General features: G+C 42.5%; 1 protein-coding gene across 10 annotated transcripts in view; it reads left to right on the top strand.

Annotated features, from left to right (window-relative positions):
- Window positions 1-19,631, top strand: part of SIK3 (SIK family kinase 3) — a 104,201-nt gene that overhangs the window by 49,480 nt on the left and 35,090 nt on the right. For 9 of the 10 annotated variants that reach the window (XM_062594464.1, XM_062594467.1, XM_062594465.1 and 6 more), the window contains exons 2-3: window positions 5,938-6,054; window positions 10,323-10,386. In XM_062594464.1, coding sequence (XP_062450448.1) covers window positions 6,013-6,054; window positions 10,323-10,386 — 106 coding nt within the window. In that variant the 5' untranslated portion in view covers window positions 5,938-6,012. The remainder of the gene's footprint in view (window positions 1-5,937; window positions 6,055-10,322; window positions 10,387-19,631) is intronic. The other variant, XM_062594461.1, reaches the window with a different exon arrangement.

Below are 19,631 nucleotides of genomic sequence, written 5' to 3'. Positions count from 1 at the left end.
TTGGAGCAAGAAGCCTACATGCCTGTACTTTTTCTGATGTTTGTTATTGGGGTGAGATGCTTTTGTGGCCAGAGCAGCAAGTTGCTGTTAGCCGGAAGAACTGTTACCAAAAGCGCACAGGCAGCAGCACCACGACTCCTCTCCCTCTGTCCAGCCACGACACGCTGGCTTTCCCCTTGTGGCCCACCTCCGACAGCAGAGATGCAGTGCATCATCTATAGAGATACAGGTGCTGGTTCCTCTCTCAAAGTAGAGGGTGTTGATTAGTCTAACAGGAATTTCTGTGGCTCCTAGTCCATTTGGACAGTGACCCCAGTGAACCTGTGTGTTGTGCTGATGTATATTAAGTGTGCTGCCATGTGCTGCATAGATGCTGCTTGCTAGTCCACCTGCTAACGTGCTGTTTTCCTGTCTCCTTCAGCTGAAGAGAGCTTTGACAAATGCCCGAGTGACTGAGAAGCTTGAGCCTCTCCCGACACACCTCCCTGAAGCGAAGGTTGTTGATGCAAAACCTTCACTCTTTCCTGTAGTCAGAATGTGACTGTCCTTTAGTGCTGTATCAGGCCAGTGCGGCGACTCTGAGCGGAGTAAACTAACAAGAGTTGAAATCAGTCTGCTCTAAAATGGTGTAATTAGAAGATCGAGAAGAAAGCACCAACGAAATAGCCAGGGATCTAAAGAAATGCTTCATGGAGCAATTGGTTAACCACCCACTTAAACATTTTTATTATGGAGCTCCTGAGAAGTACAGACACTCATTATGAAGGTGGAGTTTGAGCTCTGATTTGAGGGCTGGATAGCCTGCAAAGAGCTTGGAGCACTGAGCAAAACCGACGAGGAGGAGGGCACTGCCCAGTTGTAGGGCTGGTGTCTGCCTCCTGAGCTGTGCCATGCAGGGAGGTGAGGCTCACTCGCAGTCATGAACTGCTGTCCCTCAGCTCATCAGGACTTGATTCATGCAAGGTGAAAAGCAAAGTCACCTTGGTGCGGAGAAGCTGTGGGTTGTGTTTGAGGTCTAGGCTGCCTGCTGACTTGCAGATTGCTCTTGACTGAGCTTGTGGCAGGGAGTTAGCATCCCAAGGAATGACCCTTCAAAATTCATCCTCCGTGGGGTCAAGATTCAGTACTACGCTTGTGGTGCTTGCTTTATTGCCTTGGGCAAACTGTTGAACTCCTGTCAGCAGAGTTCTCTCCTGGTAGGCTACGTTTAGACAGGGCTTGCTTTCCAAAAGGAAGGGCAATGTGCACTTAGCAGAGCAGAATTCATTGCAGTTGTTTCCTTGCAGCCAGGTTTTAGATGAAGTCAGTCTGGCTGATGTGACCAGAGGACTTAAGGCAGCCTTTTTTGTACAGAAATCCTGAATCATCTTTACTGTGGAGGGAGAATATTAGCCAGCTGGGAAATGCAGGAATGGAGAAACCGATGTGGTGTGTTTTGGAAGGCCTCAAAACCCCTCCTTCCCTCTGGAAAAAAGGCAAAGCAAACAGCATCCCTTCCCCAAGCCCCAAATGCAACCCAAGCTTCCCCTCCACCCATGAATTTCCCTGCACTTTCCCTTCAGTGGGAAGCACAGAGGGAATTTCCTAGTTCCACCCTTGCACGTTCTTGAGGAAGCTCTGAATTTTCTGAAACCGGAGCACAAGGGAGTTTCCTCAGACATTTTCAGGAGACTTTTATGTTTTTATCTATTGCTGGAGGCATTTGACTTGAATGAGTAAGTTTTGAAGAAACTCCTTCAGAAATGACACGTCTCTCTTTTTTATATCTTTTGAAAATGGATTTAGGTTTGCTCAAGGGCTACTCATTTTGATTGAACTTAGAATAAGAGCCTTTATAAGATGTCATCTTCTGGTTGGTGTTTACGTTCCTTTGCTGCTTCAGGTATTGTGTGTGTTGGGTGTGGAGTTTTATGGTACAGTGTGTAAAGCATACAGTATTGTCTGGTGACAATATATATGTATATATTGGTTTAAGCTTTACAAAAGCTTGTTCCTACTGGGAAAATCCTAGGTGAAAAGAGTGCAGTGAGAAAGTTTTCCGAGCCCGCTCTGAATCTTCAACTTTTCCAGTCCACTGTTGAGCATTGTCCTTAAAAATACAGTGTGGATTTACCAAAGCTTTAGCTAATGGAAACATGTGCAGCTCGCGTAGCTGCTCTGCAGCAGCGGGTGAGCTCCAGCCCAGAACACTGCTAGCCTAGAACATGACATCAACAATTTGTCACCCTGTTAATCACTGCCGGTTAATGCTTGGCAATTTTATGGAGTGGGGTCTGATTTTGCCATTTCACCTGGTGTCTCAGCTCTAACTCTGTTCCTGCCAGCAGCTGCTAATTCTGAGCACTAGACCTGGCCGCCTTACAGTTTCTGCTCTTCCTGCAGTAGTAAGCATGCTCAGTGACCTAAAAGTCTGGAATTATTCCTATGTGCTGAATTAAGGGTTTTAAACAGAAGAAACAGCTTATTGTGTTTAGTGCTTTTTCGAGATTCTGTTATGTTCTGCTTGCATGCAAAGCAGTTTTTCTCCTGGCAAAGACTTTATCTCATGAAATACGAGGCTTAATTTTCACGTGCTTTAGATTGTTCCCTTAAAGATCCTTTCTCATGAACAGTGCCATGCCTATTAGAGCATCATTTGGCATTCCTCTTGGAGGTTGGAGCTAAAAGAGAATATTACAGGCTTCAGCTGGCTGCAGAACTGAAACTAGCTTGTTCAAGGACTTGTGAACAGTTTGAGACTGGAATGAGTTTTCTTCATTTGGACTTGCTTCTTGCTTCACATCTCTCTCTGAAGAATTCCTACCATCACCTTGAGGCTTCAGTACCTTTGCGCCCTTGCCTTTGCACCCCAGGCTTTGCACTACCGCCACCACGTAAGGTCACTTGGAGGGCCAGGACTGCTAGTGGTTCTCAGTTTTGGTGCGTTGGGGCTGCATTTGGTGCAAATACTGCAGAGTGAGCTTGTGTCAACTGCTGACTTTCACTAGTAGTATCTTGTGCAAGGAAGAAAGATGGGACTTACGTATGGTTTTAATCTTTACAGGTTTCCAGTGTGATTCTTTTTTCAATAATGTTTATATAAGATCAGAAATGACTAAGAGTGCAGAAGGGTAGGAATGGTTTAAGGAATATTGGATGGCATGCTTGAATTTACAGTGCTAACAAGTGACAAACCCAGCAATGTTAAGTAGTGACAGTATGTTGATGACAATTCTTTGCTGTCATTTGGAGGTATCTTGCAAAAAGCACTTTTATTCTTGGAACAGGTGTCCAGTTCAAAGGTAGCAAATGCCTGAGGCATTTTTGGTACTTTAGAGCTTTTCGTTCTTGGAAGCGTGTTGGTTTTGGTGAGGAGACTGTCAGATTTGCAGTAGTGAGTAAGTTTGAGCAGCATTACGTTTTGCAGCAGGATTACTGTGCCATATTAATGTTTGTGTCTGTGGAATTGGGACATCCTCGTTGATAGAATAAAGACTGGAAGAATCCATAAATTATTTCCTGCCAACATCTCCCTCTCCCTCTCTGCTAGCGATAGCAGCATTTGCTATGAGTTTATTAGTCTTAATGTACTATGTATCCTGTTTACTAGCTTCCTGTATCCTTTCCAAATAGTGAGCTTGCATTTCATATTGTGTGCCATTGTGGGGTTCTGTCCATTGACACGGCACGTCCCTGTATGTGAAGCACTTGGCCTCATCCCTAGTGAATGCTGCATCTGTTGCAAGTTGATCTCTCTAATTGGGCTTTGGGCTGTCGTGCCGAGTCTTTCTGATGGTGCATCATTAGCATTTCTACCGCAGTGATGCTTTGCATGCCCTTCCCCTGATCGTTGCATGATTCTGCACTCTTCCTTGACAGAATTGTTGTACATTATGCTTTAGCAAAGCCCCTAGGAGAACACTTGTTGAAGTGGTTCTTTTCCCAGGGAAAGTGCCATCTCTGAACCAGAAAACTTGCTGGGTGTTAAGCTAGCCCACAAATCTTGAATTAGTTTGGCATATTATAGGTGCTGTCTTGCGCTTAGGCTTTTTGGTATGGAGCAGGGAGGGTACTTATTAAATCAGTGCTGAGATCTGATTGAGCAGAAGCGCTGTAAATGCAGTATTTGCTGAGGAAAGGTGCCTGCCTGCAGGCACAGAGGGTCTGCAGCACTTGTTGGCTTCCGTACTTTTCCTTTCTGCCAATGAGAGGAGGCTTTTCTTCCTCAGCCTCTTGCTCTAGCACGGTATTGCAGTGCCTGAGAGTTGCTTTTTTCTCCCCTGCTGTATCAGGCCATCTGGAAAAGATTCCTTTCCTTATCTGGATGTGTTCAATTAAACAAATATATAAATATATATATTTAGTATAGTGGACTTGGAAGGTGCCTTTTACGTAGCAGGTGTCTCCCCATTTGGAGCACGATGGCATTGCTGCCTTGTGCATGGCCACATAAGTGCTGGGAGCTGTTCAGCGGCAGTGGAAAGACCTTGCTCAGGGAAGGTGGAGGGAAGAGAAATGAGGGAAAATTTTGAGACGGGGAACTTCTAAGAGCAGCTGACTGGAAGCACTTAGGCTTGTTAAAATTCTTTTTGTGTTGCTTTATAGAGCACTTCTGATTTGAAAATGAATAAATAGCTGAATTAGCCCATTACCATGCCTGCTAGTATTTACCAGCTGTATTATAGAATATGAGATGATCTGTGGCTAATGCAATGGAGTCCATTGCGCTAGTGACTTTTTCCTCTTCTCTGCCTGCCTACCTCACTCTCATCCCCCATGTCATTGTCTCTCTTTTTCAGAAGCTTTAATGATTTTTGTCCCAGGAGCTTACAACAGGGCTAAGGCTCTTTTGCAGGCTTGACTGTTCCTTTCTAGAGTCATGTCTTGCTCTTGCGGTAGAACTGGGTTTATAATATATGTTCAGGTAATGCAATTTCTCAGAAATATAACAACTAGAGTTTGGATTTTGTCTGACCTTGTGTTCCCAGACGAAGATGTTTATAAATGCATTAAGACTGAGTGTCCAGATCAGCAACTGATGATGTTAGATGTTTATGGCACTTACTCACACAATTTTAATTGAGAAATGATTCAAAAAGAGCCCTGACTTTTCCCAGGTGAAACGTGCTAGTGTGTGCAAATGGGCAGCTGGAGCCCTCAGACCACTCTCGCTGCTCTGCATCAACACCGGTGGCTGCCGTAGGCTGTGGCAGGAGGACGCTGCCTTCTTGGTTTTAGATGAGCAGAGTTCAGCAGCAGGTTCCTTCCCCTGTGTGCTTCTCCCTGTGTGCTTGACAGGGCTCACGGATTAGCCAGCAATTTAGTTCCTGGTTCCACTTGCATCCAAATTTCAGTCATTGAAGGCTGTTACTCCTCTGTGTGGCTAACTGGCAACTTCTCTTTCTGTGTGTTTTTCTTTTATGTAGAAGTATTGGTGTTTTCAGGCTGTTTGGGCACATCTTTCAGCAGTAAATTAACATGGCAACGGCATGGCTGACTGGCTAAGCTGGGAGGTAAAATGTGGGAAACTGTTTGACTAGTAAACTGAGTAAATGTTTGGACTTGCTTGAAATATATCCAGGAGTTGAAAAAATAATTTGTTTCTCAGACCATTACTGGGTGCCTCTGTGAATGCGCTATACTGTGGTAATAGGCAACAGCCTAAAAATTTCACTACCGGCTGCAATGCTGCCCCCCTAATGAGGTACCTTCTGCAGAAAAATACTCTGACAAATAGAAAACAAAGCTTCTTCCTGCCCATTTGATGGTGAGCTGAGTGGGTACTGTTAAGCTGCTTAGAGATCCCAGACTCTCTGAAGCGCAGGGACCATGTATTCTGTTCTCGTAGTGTTTAGCACAGCAGGGCTTTATGTGCAGCATTATTTGGTTTTGGAAATACTTTTCCAAATATGTGTTTTGGTAAATAATCTTTTCCTTTTTATTTTTCCCTTCTTCTAGGTTGCTATAAAGATAATTGATAAAACACAACTGGATGAAGAGAATCTGAAGAAGATTTTTAGAGAAGTTCAGATCATGAAGATGCTTTGCCACCCACATATCATCAGGTTATATCAGGTAGGAGCACTGTGCAGTGGGTTTTCCATCCCTCTACATGATAGCTTTACATGGTACAGTACTGCTGTCTTACAGGATTGTCCCTCCATTTTCCCCCAGGTGAAATACTCCCTTTGATTAGAAGGGAGAGGGAAAAGTGGCTAATTCTTCTCTTTTCTGGGAAATTACGCTTCCGCTTTGGGCTGACCTTTTGCCTTTTGTCTACGGCCATTTTGCGCTTTTCAGTTTCCCAGTTGAAACCGGACATGGGCTCGCCTGCTCGATATAAGGGAAAGAGCAATTCTCATCTGCTAACAGGATTGAAAGCATGCTGCTCCCCTGTTCTCTTCCTCCTACCCTGTTGTGCTGTGGTCCTGTGGACTTGCTGATCTGCTCTGTGCTTTGCTGGAAGGTGATCGATAGAAACAGCAGAACTGTTTGTGTGTTGCTTGCAGACTTTCCTCTGGCTTATTTGGCATTTTTACTCTGCAAACAGAAGCACCAAGGGCAGGACCACGTGTAGGTTGCTCTTTATGCACACATTTGGTGCTGTTCCTCTGACTGTATGGTTGAATAGAACAACAAGGAAGGTACAACAGGCCAGAGACAAACAGATAGCAGAGGGGTGGGAACAAAGAAATAAAGGGGACAAACACCTTGGTGAAATTTTAAATGCTGTTTTAGAAGCTGCTGGATAGATGGAAGACTCCCTCCCTAGGCCTTTCTGATACAAGGGCAGAAGCAGTGACTTGCAGCCAAAGAGCACTTGAAAGCTCTGCACAAACTCCCCTCTTTTGCTTGCAACTCCAGCTCTGGGAAGCTCCTTCCCAGTATCCTGCCAGAACTAACCACTGACCACCGGCTTTGTGCAGGACGACCTGCCCATTTGATGCAGCAGTAAAATTGCCAGGGCTTGCAATCACAGGCTGAACTGTGAATAGAGAGGGCTTCTCTCCAAACCATCTGGTGGAAAGTCTGTTGTTCTTTAGGGTGGGAATATGAAGTGGAGAAAGGGCTGTCCTGGGCCCTTCACCTTGATCTTCAGCTTGGGAAAGTATTATGGTGTTACGTTGCAAGATCCATTAAGATGGGTAGTCTGCTGTTCATATCCACCTGACCCTGATAGCAGGCACTGGAATGTGGAAACTTGAAATTCTGGGGGAAATATGCCAGAATTTATTCCTTTTTTAATGAGTTATTGGTGTTCACATATATATTTTAAGGAAGAAGTTGTCATGAACCACAATAGAAGTTGCCATTCCCTAGAATCAATTGGCGTCTATTCAGGATTGATCTGCTTCTGGTCTATGCTTGATAGATATAAGTAATCATTCAGACTTCAAAGCTAAAACTGAGACAGTAAGACTGACAGGTAACTGTTTTTCTGTTTTGGCCAAACAGCAAACTGTGAGATGCCCAAGGCAGCACTGGGGAATTACAGCATTTTTAAGGCACTTGGGGAACCCTTCTTTGCAAACTTACTCCTTAATGCTGTGGGGTTTTTTTGGGTTTTGGGTTTTGTTTGCTTGTTTTGTTTTGTTTTGTTTTTTTGTGTGTGCAAAAGAACTTGCTCAACCTATTTTAATCTGTCTAAAGCTTCTGGTATAATACTCAACAGATTACATTCATGACTAGACTTCCCTAAGGTGAGAAAAGAGCGCTCACTGTGGAGCATGTTTCATCTGACTGTTCAAGGGTGCTTTCAGTAGCATTTTGTTCTCCAGATTTTTGAAGTTTTTTAATAAAAACTACTAACACCTGGAGTTGGAAATTCAAAGCCTTTCACAGCTTTTCATCAGAAATCTGAATTTGAAGATCATATTTCTTTGAGCTTGAAATGCTTAAAATGCCTAAGTGAAAAAGGAGAAGATATCTGTAGTAACTGAAATAATGCAGGAGATTCTGTTTGTCTGGAAACAGGAATATGTTTTTTAAAAAGCCTTTCTAAGGCTTTTCTGGGCATGTGTTACTATTGAGTGGGAGCTATCTCTCGTGTCTAGTGTCATTTGAAAAGAATTGGGGTACATCTCTGTTATATTCATTATTTTTAACATTCAGAAAAACATCAAACCAACTATTTAGCAGTTCCTGTTTTCCTGTGTGGGTGTGGGGGTTTTTTTGTTTGTTTTGTTTTAATATGAAGGCCACCTGTTTGAGTTGTAACTCTTAATAAGAACCAGCTATCATGGGCTCCAAATGCTTAGTTTCTCTATTGAGATGATAATCCCTTTCATGTTAAAAGAAACTTTCACTTTGTTTTTTGAAACACGCATTGACAAAAGCCAAAACAAATGTTTTCATGCCTTTTCTAAACAACCCACTGTATACAAATTTACCTGTGGTACCTGAAACCAAAGGTTCAGCATGAGATCTTGGAAGTGAAACTGACTCTTTTTCCATTGACAAAATCTGGGAAACCTGCTAAAGAAAGAGCATTAAGAGTTGGAGGGCACCTCAAGCGTGTGTTTGCTGGAAGTCTTTATAACTGGTCACAGAAGAGCTGCACTAGGAGCCACCCTTACAGCCTAGAAGCTGAAAGGAAGAAGAGGATTATATTTGCTACTTTCTGTATGCAATTGTGCATTGTCACCAACTGACTGTTAAACAAGCTGCAACCATGTCGTTAAGGCCTCTATTTAGCACATACTGTCTTGCCTTGTGCTTTTTCCACTTCCAGATCCTGATAGGGATTTTTCTAAGATTGTTCAGGAGTCCTGAGGTGGGTTTGGGCTGTAATCATGGAATCAGCAAGTGCCAGGCGAGGTGATAGGAGCACGTTCCGAAATTGGTCACATGCAGTTGAGAGTCCTGCGCTGTGGCCCTTCTGCAGTCCCCGGGGTGTGATACTGCTTTCTCTCAGCAGCCCCTCTGCTTCTTTATCTGCGTAATGTCTCCTTCCTTCCTCAGGGATGTGGCCGGGAGCAGTCAGTGGGGGTTATTTTCTTGGTTGATATGTTTTGAAATTAAGCTCTTTGCTGTCTTTCTCTCCAAGCTCTCTGTTAGTTCATGCACAGACAGACACGTACACGCTCCACCCTTCTCTCCTGCCTCATCCTCTTGTGCTCCCTGTAGTTAACCGGGAGTTCCGCCAGGGGAGCTTTGCTTCACTTTAGAAAAGAGCTACTCTGGCTGCTTTTCTTCATGGCGTTATTTTTTTCTCTCCTTCTCCCCTCTCTCCTTGTCGTCTTTCCTTGCATAGTCTCTTCCCCACGTATGTGCCTGTTCCTGGGCTTTGCCGTGCTTCTCGTGAGGAGTGCCCGCGTCTGGCTCTTCTGTCTGCTCCCCATTTCTGGTCACCTGAAGTGGGAGCATTTGAGCTCTGATGTTAATAACTAAAAGTGAATCACACTGTAAATTTTTCTGCTTTGGGGATTCTGAAGGATTAATAGTAACTTACCAAGAATTTGGCTTGTTTCACATTAGTAGCTTCCCAATAGGACTTCAATTTAATTGAAGTTCCTGATGACATCCTTAGAATTCTTGTTTGGAAATGTTGTGGTATAGTGCAGGCTGATATTCTTCAGTATCCTCTTCTCTTTGTCCATGTTATATAGCTGTATTTGATTTGTTTGGGTGAGGTCGTAAAGAATTTGGTGTGTCCCGATCTTTGTCTTTATGGGCTAGTCAAGCAAGCTGGATGTACAGTGGAGCTTTGTGGCCGTTTTTAGAATCATTTAAAGAAATTGTGTCTAATCACTGCGTTTGCATTTTGGAATGCTCTGTCCCCCAAATCCTAACAAACTCTCAAAAAATGTGTGAAATTGTTACCTGGCTGAAATCGGGAGACTCGCCAAAGGAAAGCCCTCACTCTCGTTTAATGCTAATAGGTCTTGACTCGCTTGAAAGTCACTTATTGATTCTGCCAATGTCCCTCTTACCCTCCCCACTGCTTAGCAATAATGCATTGGTTATTTTAGTTCTTCGGAACAATGATTAGTTTTTGAAGGTGAACTAGTTTGGTTACAGCAGCTCTGAAAAGTCTCCCAGGTGTCTGGGACAGGACATGACAAGGTAGCAAATGCTAAAGGGAGGTAAATAGATGATGAGGAATGTGCAAGTGAAATGTTGTGTTTAGTTACAGATTTAGTGTTTAAAATTTCCTATTTTGTTCTTATTGTTCCTCACTTCCTGTCCATTCCTTTGCCTGTAAAGCATGGAAAAGTAATACTTCCTTTTAATTTGATGAAAGCAGTTGCGCATGTTAGAAAATATAAAAATTTTCAATTAGCTTAATTTCCTTGTGCACAAGGCAGTCTCCTTATCTGTCACTTTTCTGTCCTTGCGTCCAGGTTATGGAGACGGAGAGGATGATTTATCTAGTGACAGAGTATGCTAGTGGAGGGGAAATATTTGGTAAGTACATTTATTGAATTCTTTAATCAGATAATGTACTCGGTCAACTACAGTAAACTGAAAATAGCTGCCCCACTCTCTTGCTTCAGCAGAGAGATGCCCTTCAGCCTGAGAACTTTCCACTGACAAAAGGGGTAAAGAAATAAATTGATACCAACTTGATGGAAAAATAACTTTTGTAACCTCTGTTTTTTCTTTGGGTTTTGTTGACAGATGGTGCTACTACTCTTTTATTCTGACTTTGGGAATAAATGTGTTGGGAAATAGTCATCTAGTTGCATTTTAAATCAGCGTCAAATACTTCACTTCCCAGCAAGTTCTGTGAAACTTGTTGACTATAGTTGAAATGCTGGCATCGGTTAGTGACTTTTAAAGAAACGGACTGTCCTGATGTTCTATAATATTTTATTCTCAAAGCCATTTATTTTCTGATATTTTTTATATCTGATGTTACCTTAGCATTTATTAGCTACAGCCATTTTAAATTTGATTTTATGCCAATAAGATTCTGTGTAAAAACAGAGTTTTTATGAACACAGAAGCTGTTCTTTAAAGAAAAATTAATAATCTCTGAGCACATCTGCAAGATCTATTAATTGGTCTTGGACAGGGCCATAAAATAAACAACAAGGACACTCATAGAAAGAGAAGTTTGCTTGCATATCAGAATTTTGTGCCAGGTGATGGAGTCAGAATTTTGCAAGATTGGTCTTTACTAGCTTAGCTAACATGAGCCTCAGAGAAAGGGGAAAATCTTCGTGAGCTTTATTTGGGAAAACCAGTGCTTGAAACAAGCTGGCTTAAATCTATTTTTGACAATGTCACACTGCCCCGTTGGGAGGGCAGATGAATCTGGCCTGTCAGCTAAATGGAAATACTCTCCTCTTTGTCCTGTTAAGTCATTGCAGAAATTTCACTTTCGATGTCAATGTGCAGTGCTTCTGAGACTGCTGGGGGAGAGGCTGAGTTGTAATAAAAGATGAAGCTCTTGGTGATGCAAGAATAGCCCTAAATTAAGGAAAATGTGATTAAAGAAAGGCAGATTCAGCTGAAAAACACACTGGTTTTCAAATAAAAGCTGCTCTGTGCTGAAGCTTGATAACTCTCTCACTAACATTACTTGCTTTTGGTTTCTGGAAGATGTTTGTGCACAAGCATGTATCCATTTCATAGTAGATATATGGGGCAGATCTCACCAAATTGCTCTGAGGACTGGTTGTCCTCAAAAATGAACTCTCTTCTGAACTCTCCGCCGAAGTAGCGGTGCTTTGGATAGGAGGTGGTGTTGTCTGGTCTGGTTTAATACCAGCATCTTTTTGGAAGTGAGAGAATTAACTCAGCTTTTTCAGGGGTCATGAGGCTTTGCATTTGAAATTCTGAGGTACGGGAACAAGATCTAACATACCATAAGCAAAAGCTGCTGTGTTTGAATTATCTTAGGAGAAAGCAGTTAATTCAGTTAAGAGAGGATACAAAAACTGGTGACAGTCCTACTTTGATTTTATCCAATGACTGCCACATCTTTCATAAAGATTCAGTTGATTGTATCTCTGTAGGAGCCTTGGGGTGCAAGTGGGTGACGTGCTTTACAGACAGGTGTTTGAGACAGAGATGTTGAATGGATTACTTTGACCTAAGCACGTGAGACACCGGAGAGCTGTCACAGCATAGACCTCCTTTCAGCCTTATTTTTTCCTTTGAGACACACAAAGCATGTATCCAAGTGTCTAACATCTAATGCAAATTGCAGCCAAAGGCTTCTTTAAGAATAAAATGAATGTAATCAATAACAGTTCTTAAGTACCTTTGCACTTAGGTGTCATGCTTTGCTTCTCAACATTGTCCATGTTATTTGGTTTATTCTTTCTCTGAGAAAGTTGCAGTTGAAGGCAACAAGTGGAAGCTGATGTTTGAAAAGTGGTGGAAAACCTGAGTTCATCCAGCTGAGTTTTCCAGTTGCTACCTCAAAAATTAATTACAGGACTGGATGCTCAACAATTCTGAAGGCCTGGGAAATTGTGTTGTATAGCAAATTGTAATCGCAACAAAAGCACTTTAACGTGTATTAGATGCTGCTAGTGCAGTTGTGAGACATAGCTTGTGTGGGGATGACTGCAGAAAAGTATAAATCACTTCTTAGTTTTTCTTTCTCTCCTATTGAGTTTGGCAGGGATAGCGCATCTTTTTTCAAATTCGGAGCTATGTTCAAGCTCATATACAAAGTTGGAATGAATTCTGTTGGTTACAAAAATAGCCTCACACGTGAGTTGAAATGAAAATCTAATTGCTTTCTAAAATATTTTTTGCTGTAGTAAATTCAGCTCATTAGAATGGCTAATCTATATTAGTGTTTCATCCTCATTCATAGCTGAGAGCAGCTAGTCCAGACACTACCAGTTATGTAATAGCCAGGATTTCTTACAGATCATAGCTAGGCGATTTAGCCTGTGCTAGCATGTTCTGAGAGTCTTCAGGCACTGTGCGAGGCCCAGCGACCTGCAGCTTTGGTGCAGCGAGGGGGAAGCCAGCGTCTCGGCTTCTTGCAATCACAGGGCTTCCTGAGTGGCCATTAATGCTTTGTTCTAACAGCGGAAGCAGCTTATTGGGAGGAAACAGCAACCCATTTTGGAAATATTTCCTTGCAATCATTAGCATCTCTAATGCTGAAGAACCTCACGTCCTCAGGTTGTTGAGGGAAAGACTTGTTGCAGTGCAGGCCCTGCTTCGGACGCATTCGTGCTCTTCTGTACTGTGGTGCAGAGGATGGGTGCTTAAACTTGCTTATTACGGAAGATAACATTTTAGTATTCCTTCAAGTCGATATCTGTCCCTTTTATGGCAGGCTTGGTAGGAATGGCTAGGCTTGCTGTGAATGTGGCCAGAGGAGTTTTCCTTTACCCAGCAGCTTTGGCGGTAGCTGCTGGGTGCACATATAGAAGTGCAGCCGCAGTGAAAAGAGTGGTGCCTTTTGGTGGAGGGAAAAGGCTGCGCTTACTCCACGTTAAAGTGACTTTTAACTTCTGTTGGAAATTCAGCCAAGATCTATGGGTAAGCAGGCTTGGAAAGATGCTATGTTCACAGCACGGAAGCGTTCTCAAGCTGAGCTTCTCGCGTTGTTGCCATCTGAGCAGAATAATTTGTACAGACACACACATGTGCACGCATGGACGCAGCATGGCAAAATTCTTGCAGGCTCAAGGGTGCATCAGTGAAAAATCTCACTAATCATCATGTTATCTGCTGCTATTACTGGATACCAGTTTAATGTCTTACCTGTTTTGCTCGATTCTATCTGAATAACCTGCCTGCATGACCTGTTTTTAAAGTGAAATTTTAGTGCTGAGCTTAAATTGTGGGTGTGAGGGGCCTGACAAACACGATTTGCTGTATGCTAAACACTTAATAAAGTCTTATATTGAATACCTTGTATAATTTGAGTTACTACATTTTGTTTCTGTGCACTACAAGTCTTTGTCTGAAGTGAATCTAAGTTGTTTTCTCTGAAGCTTTGAAAAACAGCTTTCAGAGGCATAAACTTTGCAATTATAAATATTACGGAGGAATGAACATAGGACGGAATTTTCAGCTGGAAGAACAATAGTTTCTGTAAATGATCCGGGTTTAAAGAACATCAGTCAGTGTTGGACACTTGACTTTCCTAGCCTTTGTTAGTTTGAGCTCGGCAGGCTTTCCTTGGTTGGCAGCTAGGAGAGCTTTAGGACCTGTTTATCTGAATTTACAGTTAAAGGTCTGTGGCAGGGCTGATAACTCCTTTAGTGGCTAAGCTATGCTCTTAGTGTCTTTGATCCATCTGTTATTGGAATTTACTTTGTTTGCATAGCAGTGCATGGGAATAGGGGAAAAAAAATGTCCTTTTGGTTGTGCTTTTAGGGTAAGCAGTGAAATGTAAATTGTTATTTTTGTCTCTTTACATGTTTTTGCGTGTGGTTGCGTTGTTGGCTTTACATTGTGAACAAATAAATGTCTCCTTTTAAGCATGGGATGCTCTTTGTTCCAAGTCTCTTGAGTGTCCTTTTTTTGGAGGTCAAATAGAACATAGTCTAAAATGATGTTTTATTTTCAGCTGTTTACTATGGAGGCTGCAAGTAAACTGCAGTCCACATTGACAGAAATAGGTTCCTTAGCATATATTCTCAGAAAACTTAAGAAAATTATCTTCTGGTCAATATGTAGCCTTTAGAATATACTTTTGTGATCTGTATGTCTTGATATATCTTAATACCACCTTTTGTAATTCTTTATTTTTAAATGGAATTTAATTGGAGCCCAGAAGAGACGGTGACGTTTCCGAGTCAGGCTCTAGTGGTATTGGCAATTAGCTGAAAATCTAGTCCAATAGATTTGGATCTAGTGCCCTTGTCCACTGGACCTCCTCTTCTCTATTAGAAAACTTGTAAAATGTTGAAACTCTCAGGACTGTTTGGCTGTTCCGAGTTTTCAGTTAATTGTCCTGACAGCAGGAGGGACCAATGATGCTTCATTCGGCAGCAGAGGTGTCTTTTTGTCTACGTGTCCTATGGAATGTTTTCCCTAGCTCCTCCTCCCCTACAGAAGATCAGAAAGGTTACTCGGCCCTGTTGGATGCTGCTTCTGTGCAATGATATGGCTGAGTTTGCCTGTTTTTTTTAATTATTATTATTATTTTAGTATTTCATATCTGGAGCTGTGCATGAGAAGTGCTCTAAATGCAGCTGAAATGGAGAGAGCTGAAGTGGAGCAATGCTGGTCCACACCTAAGTATCTATCAGATCTTGAATGAAATTGCTGAGGGACACGGAGGTGTGAAGGGAAAGGAGCCGGCCTGTGGCAGGGCGTAGATACAAGAGCCATGCCTGCAACGCCGTCCAGCGCTGCAAACAAGCTGTGAAAGAAGCTCCTTCCCTCCCTCCCTCCCTGACAAGTTTGCACGGGGCTGCTGTACGACAGAAGAGCCCTCCCTGAAGCGTGGTGTATGGTGATGGGTGCCCCTCCGTGCCTTCAGGGAAGGGAGGCTGGCAGCAGGCGATCCCCTGGTACCTGGCCGGGGGCTTACAGAAGTTGGCTATAGCAGCAGCTGTAACGCTGAACTTGGCGCATCTGTGGTCTCTGAGCCTTTCTCTCCATTTACTTCTGCTTGCTACTGACATGGGCTTTCTGAGTGTGGATTGTGCAGACACGTTAAACAAAACAGTACCAGTCACTGGAAGGTCAGACTGCGTCTAAGATCGCAAGGTCGCCAAATACGCTGGAAGTTGAGTTAAACTACTCCATGGAAGAGATATGAAGTTTAAGTAGCATTTGCTGTCCATCTGGAAAGCAACTTAAAAACACAAGAAGTCTAGGGGTTAGAAGCAGCAGCTATTTGTATTGGTCCTGTCTTAGTCAGGAGATGCTTTTCCTTCTCTGTAGGATTTCACTGCCTTTTTTTTTTTTTTTTTTTTTTTTTTTTTTTTTAATAATGCAAAGAGTAGCACGTGTTCTTCATGTGACTTTGGAGAGCAACGACTGATGTTTTTAAGGGACCTGAAATCACGCGTTTCCCCCTCTCAGGAAAGCAAGTAACTCTGTATGCTACCTTAGATTCAGAAGAGTGTGTTGACAGAAGTGTTTAATGCCTATGACTCAGCGGCTGGAATCAGTGCTTCTGGCCTCGGCGTGTTGGTCGCCCAGCTGAACATTCAGGTCGTCTCCGTAACCTCCCTTGCACGAGAGGTTTCTGCAGACTAAGCTTGCAATGGTTAATTTTGGAATACAGTTGCCCGTGGTGGTATGTGAGGTATTCCGTAGCTTCGTTGTTTCTATCCTTCCTCTGGAGCTTGTGCAGAAATGTCAGCGTTCCCCAAATGCTGTGCCTACGTGCACAGCTTGGGGACGGGCCTCTGCTCCGGATTTCTTCATTAAATGTGAAATTTGACATCTAAGCTAAAGAGATTTTTTTGCAGTCTAAGCAAGACTAATGAAAGGGGAAGCAGTGTTTTCTGAGTGAGCGGACATCTGGCAGGGTTGCCTTTGCAAACACGACTCCGCAACGTGCGTTAACCCAAAGGGTGTGTTTCGCTGCCCGTGCTGAGGGACAGGTCTGAGAACTAGCCCTGGTTGTGCTGAAAACCCAGGTGGGAAAAGGTGACAGTGGGCAACAGAAAGGCAGCTGAGGGGGAGGACGGGGAGCCGGGAAGGGGGCTGTGCTTTGTACAGTGCCGTAATCCTTTCAGGCCTTTGAAGTGACACTTCCTGGTGAACTGGCTACAAGGAAGTAAATGAACAGTTTGAGGTCTCCATTTGGTCATTTTACATCAGTAGTGCAATACCAGTTTTTTTCCCTTTCTGGGGTATTTCTGAGTTTTTCTGACAGAAACTGCATTTCTGTCCTTTTTGAATGTTTTTGACCTTTTAATTTACATTTGAGTGTGGATAGAACAAAAATACACTTAAAAGAGCCTTGTAGAAATATGTCTGCTGGAAAAGCTGGACTTGATTTCTTGCCAGCAGAAGTGAAATGAGTGAGAGAAATTTTTTCATGTATTTTCTTTACATTGAGAGATTGAGATCTTGCGCTTTAAGAGTGCTCACTACATCAGCAGGTTGTGTTCCTAGATTCGAGAGGATTAAAAATGTGAATGACCTTGACTTGTTTAGGAACCAATCTAGTGTCTGTTAATCACTAGCAAAGTTTAAATTGGAGCAGGCCCTTGCTTAACTCTGCTCATCAGTGTCACGACTCCTCTAAGTAAAAGACTTATGATCGTGTGCAGGACTTGGGGAAATACGATGGGACTATTTATGATAGTAAGTTTGGCTTTTACTAGCAAGTGAAGAAAGTAAAGACTTTGAGTCGCATTGGAATTGGTGATGGATTACCTTCCCCAGCCCCAATTCTGATTTGCTGGTGGAATACATTTCTCTGATGAATAAAACTTAATTGGCAAGTTTTTCAAAAACAATTTCCCTCTTGCACAACATTAGTAGTCAAGCCCAGAGAAGTAGGTTGCTGTTCAGTCAGAAGCAAGCAGAACTGCTTTGATGTATTTTGGTAATTAGTATTTACTGCAAATCAATTATGTCACAGGTATTTTAATTAATGGGTGACTGGGAAAAATAAAACCACCTGATGAGAAGCCTTCAGAAGTTATTTATTTTCCTCATTTTTGAGAACAGATATCTCTTCCAAGCTCTCCAGTCCAAATAGAGTTCATGAAGTGAAATAAGCTGAAGTGATTTGTTTTCAGCTAGAAGTCTTTTGAGGTCAAATCCATGGCCGAGCTGAAAAGTAATAGCCTAGTGAAATGGGCAAGGAGGTAATGTTGGACCTTCACACATTGAACTTAATCTTCAGTTGGTTCTCAGAGTATCATTACAGTGGATCGCTGACTTACTCCTGTTCTGGGGTTGCCATCTGAACATGAAGCCTGTCTGTGTGTGTCTCTGTCTCCCTTTTTTTTCTTTTCTTTGAAAGAGCGGGTGCTGCAAGTATCTCTCTATCCCTTGAAGATTTCCTTCAGAGCTGCTGTCTTGAAGGCATCTGAGTAGAGCAGAATGTCAGCCCTGTCGTATGAAATGCATAGATGCAGGCGGAAGGGAAGAAAAATCCTACCAGGCTTTTGTTTGCAGGTGCCTCTGTTAATGTGCCCTGTGACTTGCTTTCCAGCTCCAGTGTGGTGCAGGATGCTGTGTAATTAACCTGGAGGAGGTGAAGGACAGGCGATACATACTTCCCTGCCTTGCTTTCAAATTGCTTTCACCCAAGGAAATCTACTTAACAAATAAGAGCTAGTGAATTAACTCTCCAAATGGTGATGTTCCTTGTGCTTGGTGTCAGGAGTATGCTTTCAAGAGACAACTTGGATTGTTGGCCTTAAGCTTAGGTTTTTCTATTTGCAGTGGTGGCTGCTGTCCAATTTTTAAAAATCTCATTGTCCTCTACAAAACCCATGAAACAGATGTGCTGTTGCTTACTCCAGCACATGCTTTTATTAGAGGAGAGACAGGTTGTGCAAACCTCTCTCAAGTTCTTCCTGCATGTTAGGGAAACTTGGCCACCCTCCCAACCCTGCATGTGGGTCAGGATATGTGGTTACTGTGAGCTCTCCAGAGCACTTGACAAGTTTCTCCTGCTCTTTTTGTAGCCCTGTCCCTCAACTTCATGATCTCACAAATGGCAGTTCCTAGCTACGTCTGTTATCATGCTACATCAGTTTTAGCTAGAGATTTGATTATGGAGCAGAGAGATATTAAGAAAGTGTGATAATTGTATTTAATAATTCAACTGCTGATGACTCTCTTTTTGCTTTTTTATGCTAAAGTAAATCCCATCTTGTTGCTAGGGATAAGACACTCCTGGTACAGTTTTGTTGCCTGTGCTGTTTGTACTTCAGGGGAGGGGGGTATGCTTTTCTTCCTCTTTCCTGTCCTATTTTTTTACTGATTGTCTCCAGCCTTTTCATCCTAACTTGCAGGAAAGTATGAGTAGTAGTTTGCTAAGCCTTTGACACTGAAATTGTTTGTCAAGTGAAGTAGCCCCTGCAAGATCTGAGACTCGCTGAGGAGTTTGAAATGGTTCCTCTTCAACCAAGCCACCCCTTTTTTTAAGCAGCCTTATTTTTACTAATCTAGTGCTTTCAAGTTTTAAATGGATTAATTTAAGCTGAGTTGCTGTTTTACACCTTTCTTTGTGACCTGCTAAGTCAGGTGGAGGCTTGTCATGTCCATGTTTGAAAGGATGACTATCAAGAAAAACCTAGCTGGCAACAGATCCTACATTTGAGTGAGAATACAGGTTTTCAGCAAAATATTTTAGAGTACTTAGGTTTCCTTAGTAGAGGTAAGTTTTGTTTTTATAACAATGTGCTACAGAAAAAAAAATAACATTCTATTGCAAATACATTTTTTTTGCACCAAAACAGTAGCATCTAGCAAGAGACAGAGTATAGATGTTCAGAATTCCTGCACATATATGTTGAAGTGTGTATGATGATTTCCTTTTGTTGCTTTGTGGAAGTAAAAATGTTCTTGAAACTACACTTTTATGATTTATAAGCAGCATTTATAATGAGAGCTTTAGGAATATCTAGACTGGATCTCACCTAAGGTGTATGTTGTAGAGTGCACTGTGTCTACTAGAAGCAACTACAGTGGATGTCAGAAGTAAATGCAAAAATACTATTGGAGCAGAGCTGCCATAAGCCCTGAACATACCAGGGCTTCATGCTGATCTGGTAATGGCTGTCTTTGACACTGAGGGGGGGTTG

This window comes from Rhea pennata, chromosome 24 (genome assembly GCF_028389875.1).
Source record: "Rhea pennata isolate bPtePen1 chromosome 24, bPtePen1.pri, whole genome shotgun sequence".
Classification (NCBI taxonomy): domain Eukaryota; kingdom Metazoa; phylum Chordata; class Aves; order Rheiformes; family Rheidae; genus Rhea; species Rhea pennata.
The sequence above is the reverse complement of the archived record's forward strand: the minus strand, read 5'-3'. Positions and strand labels throughout refer to the sequence as shown.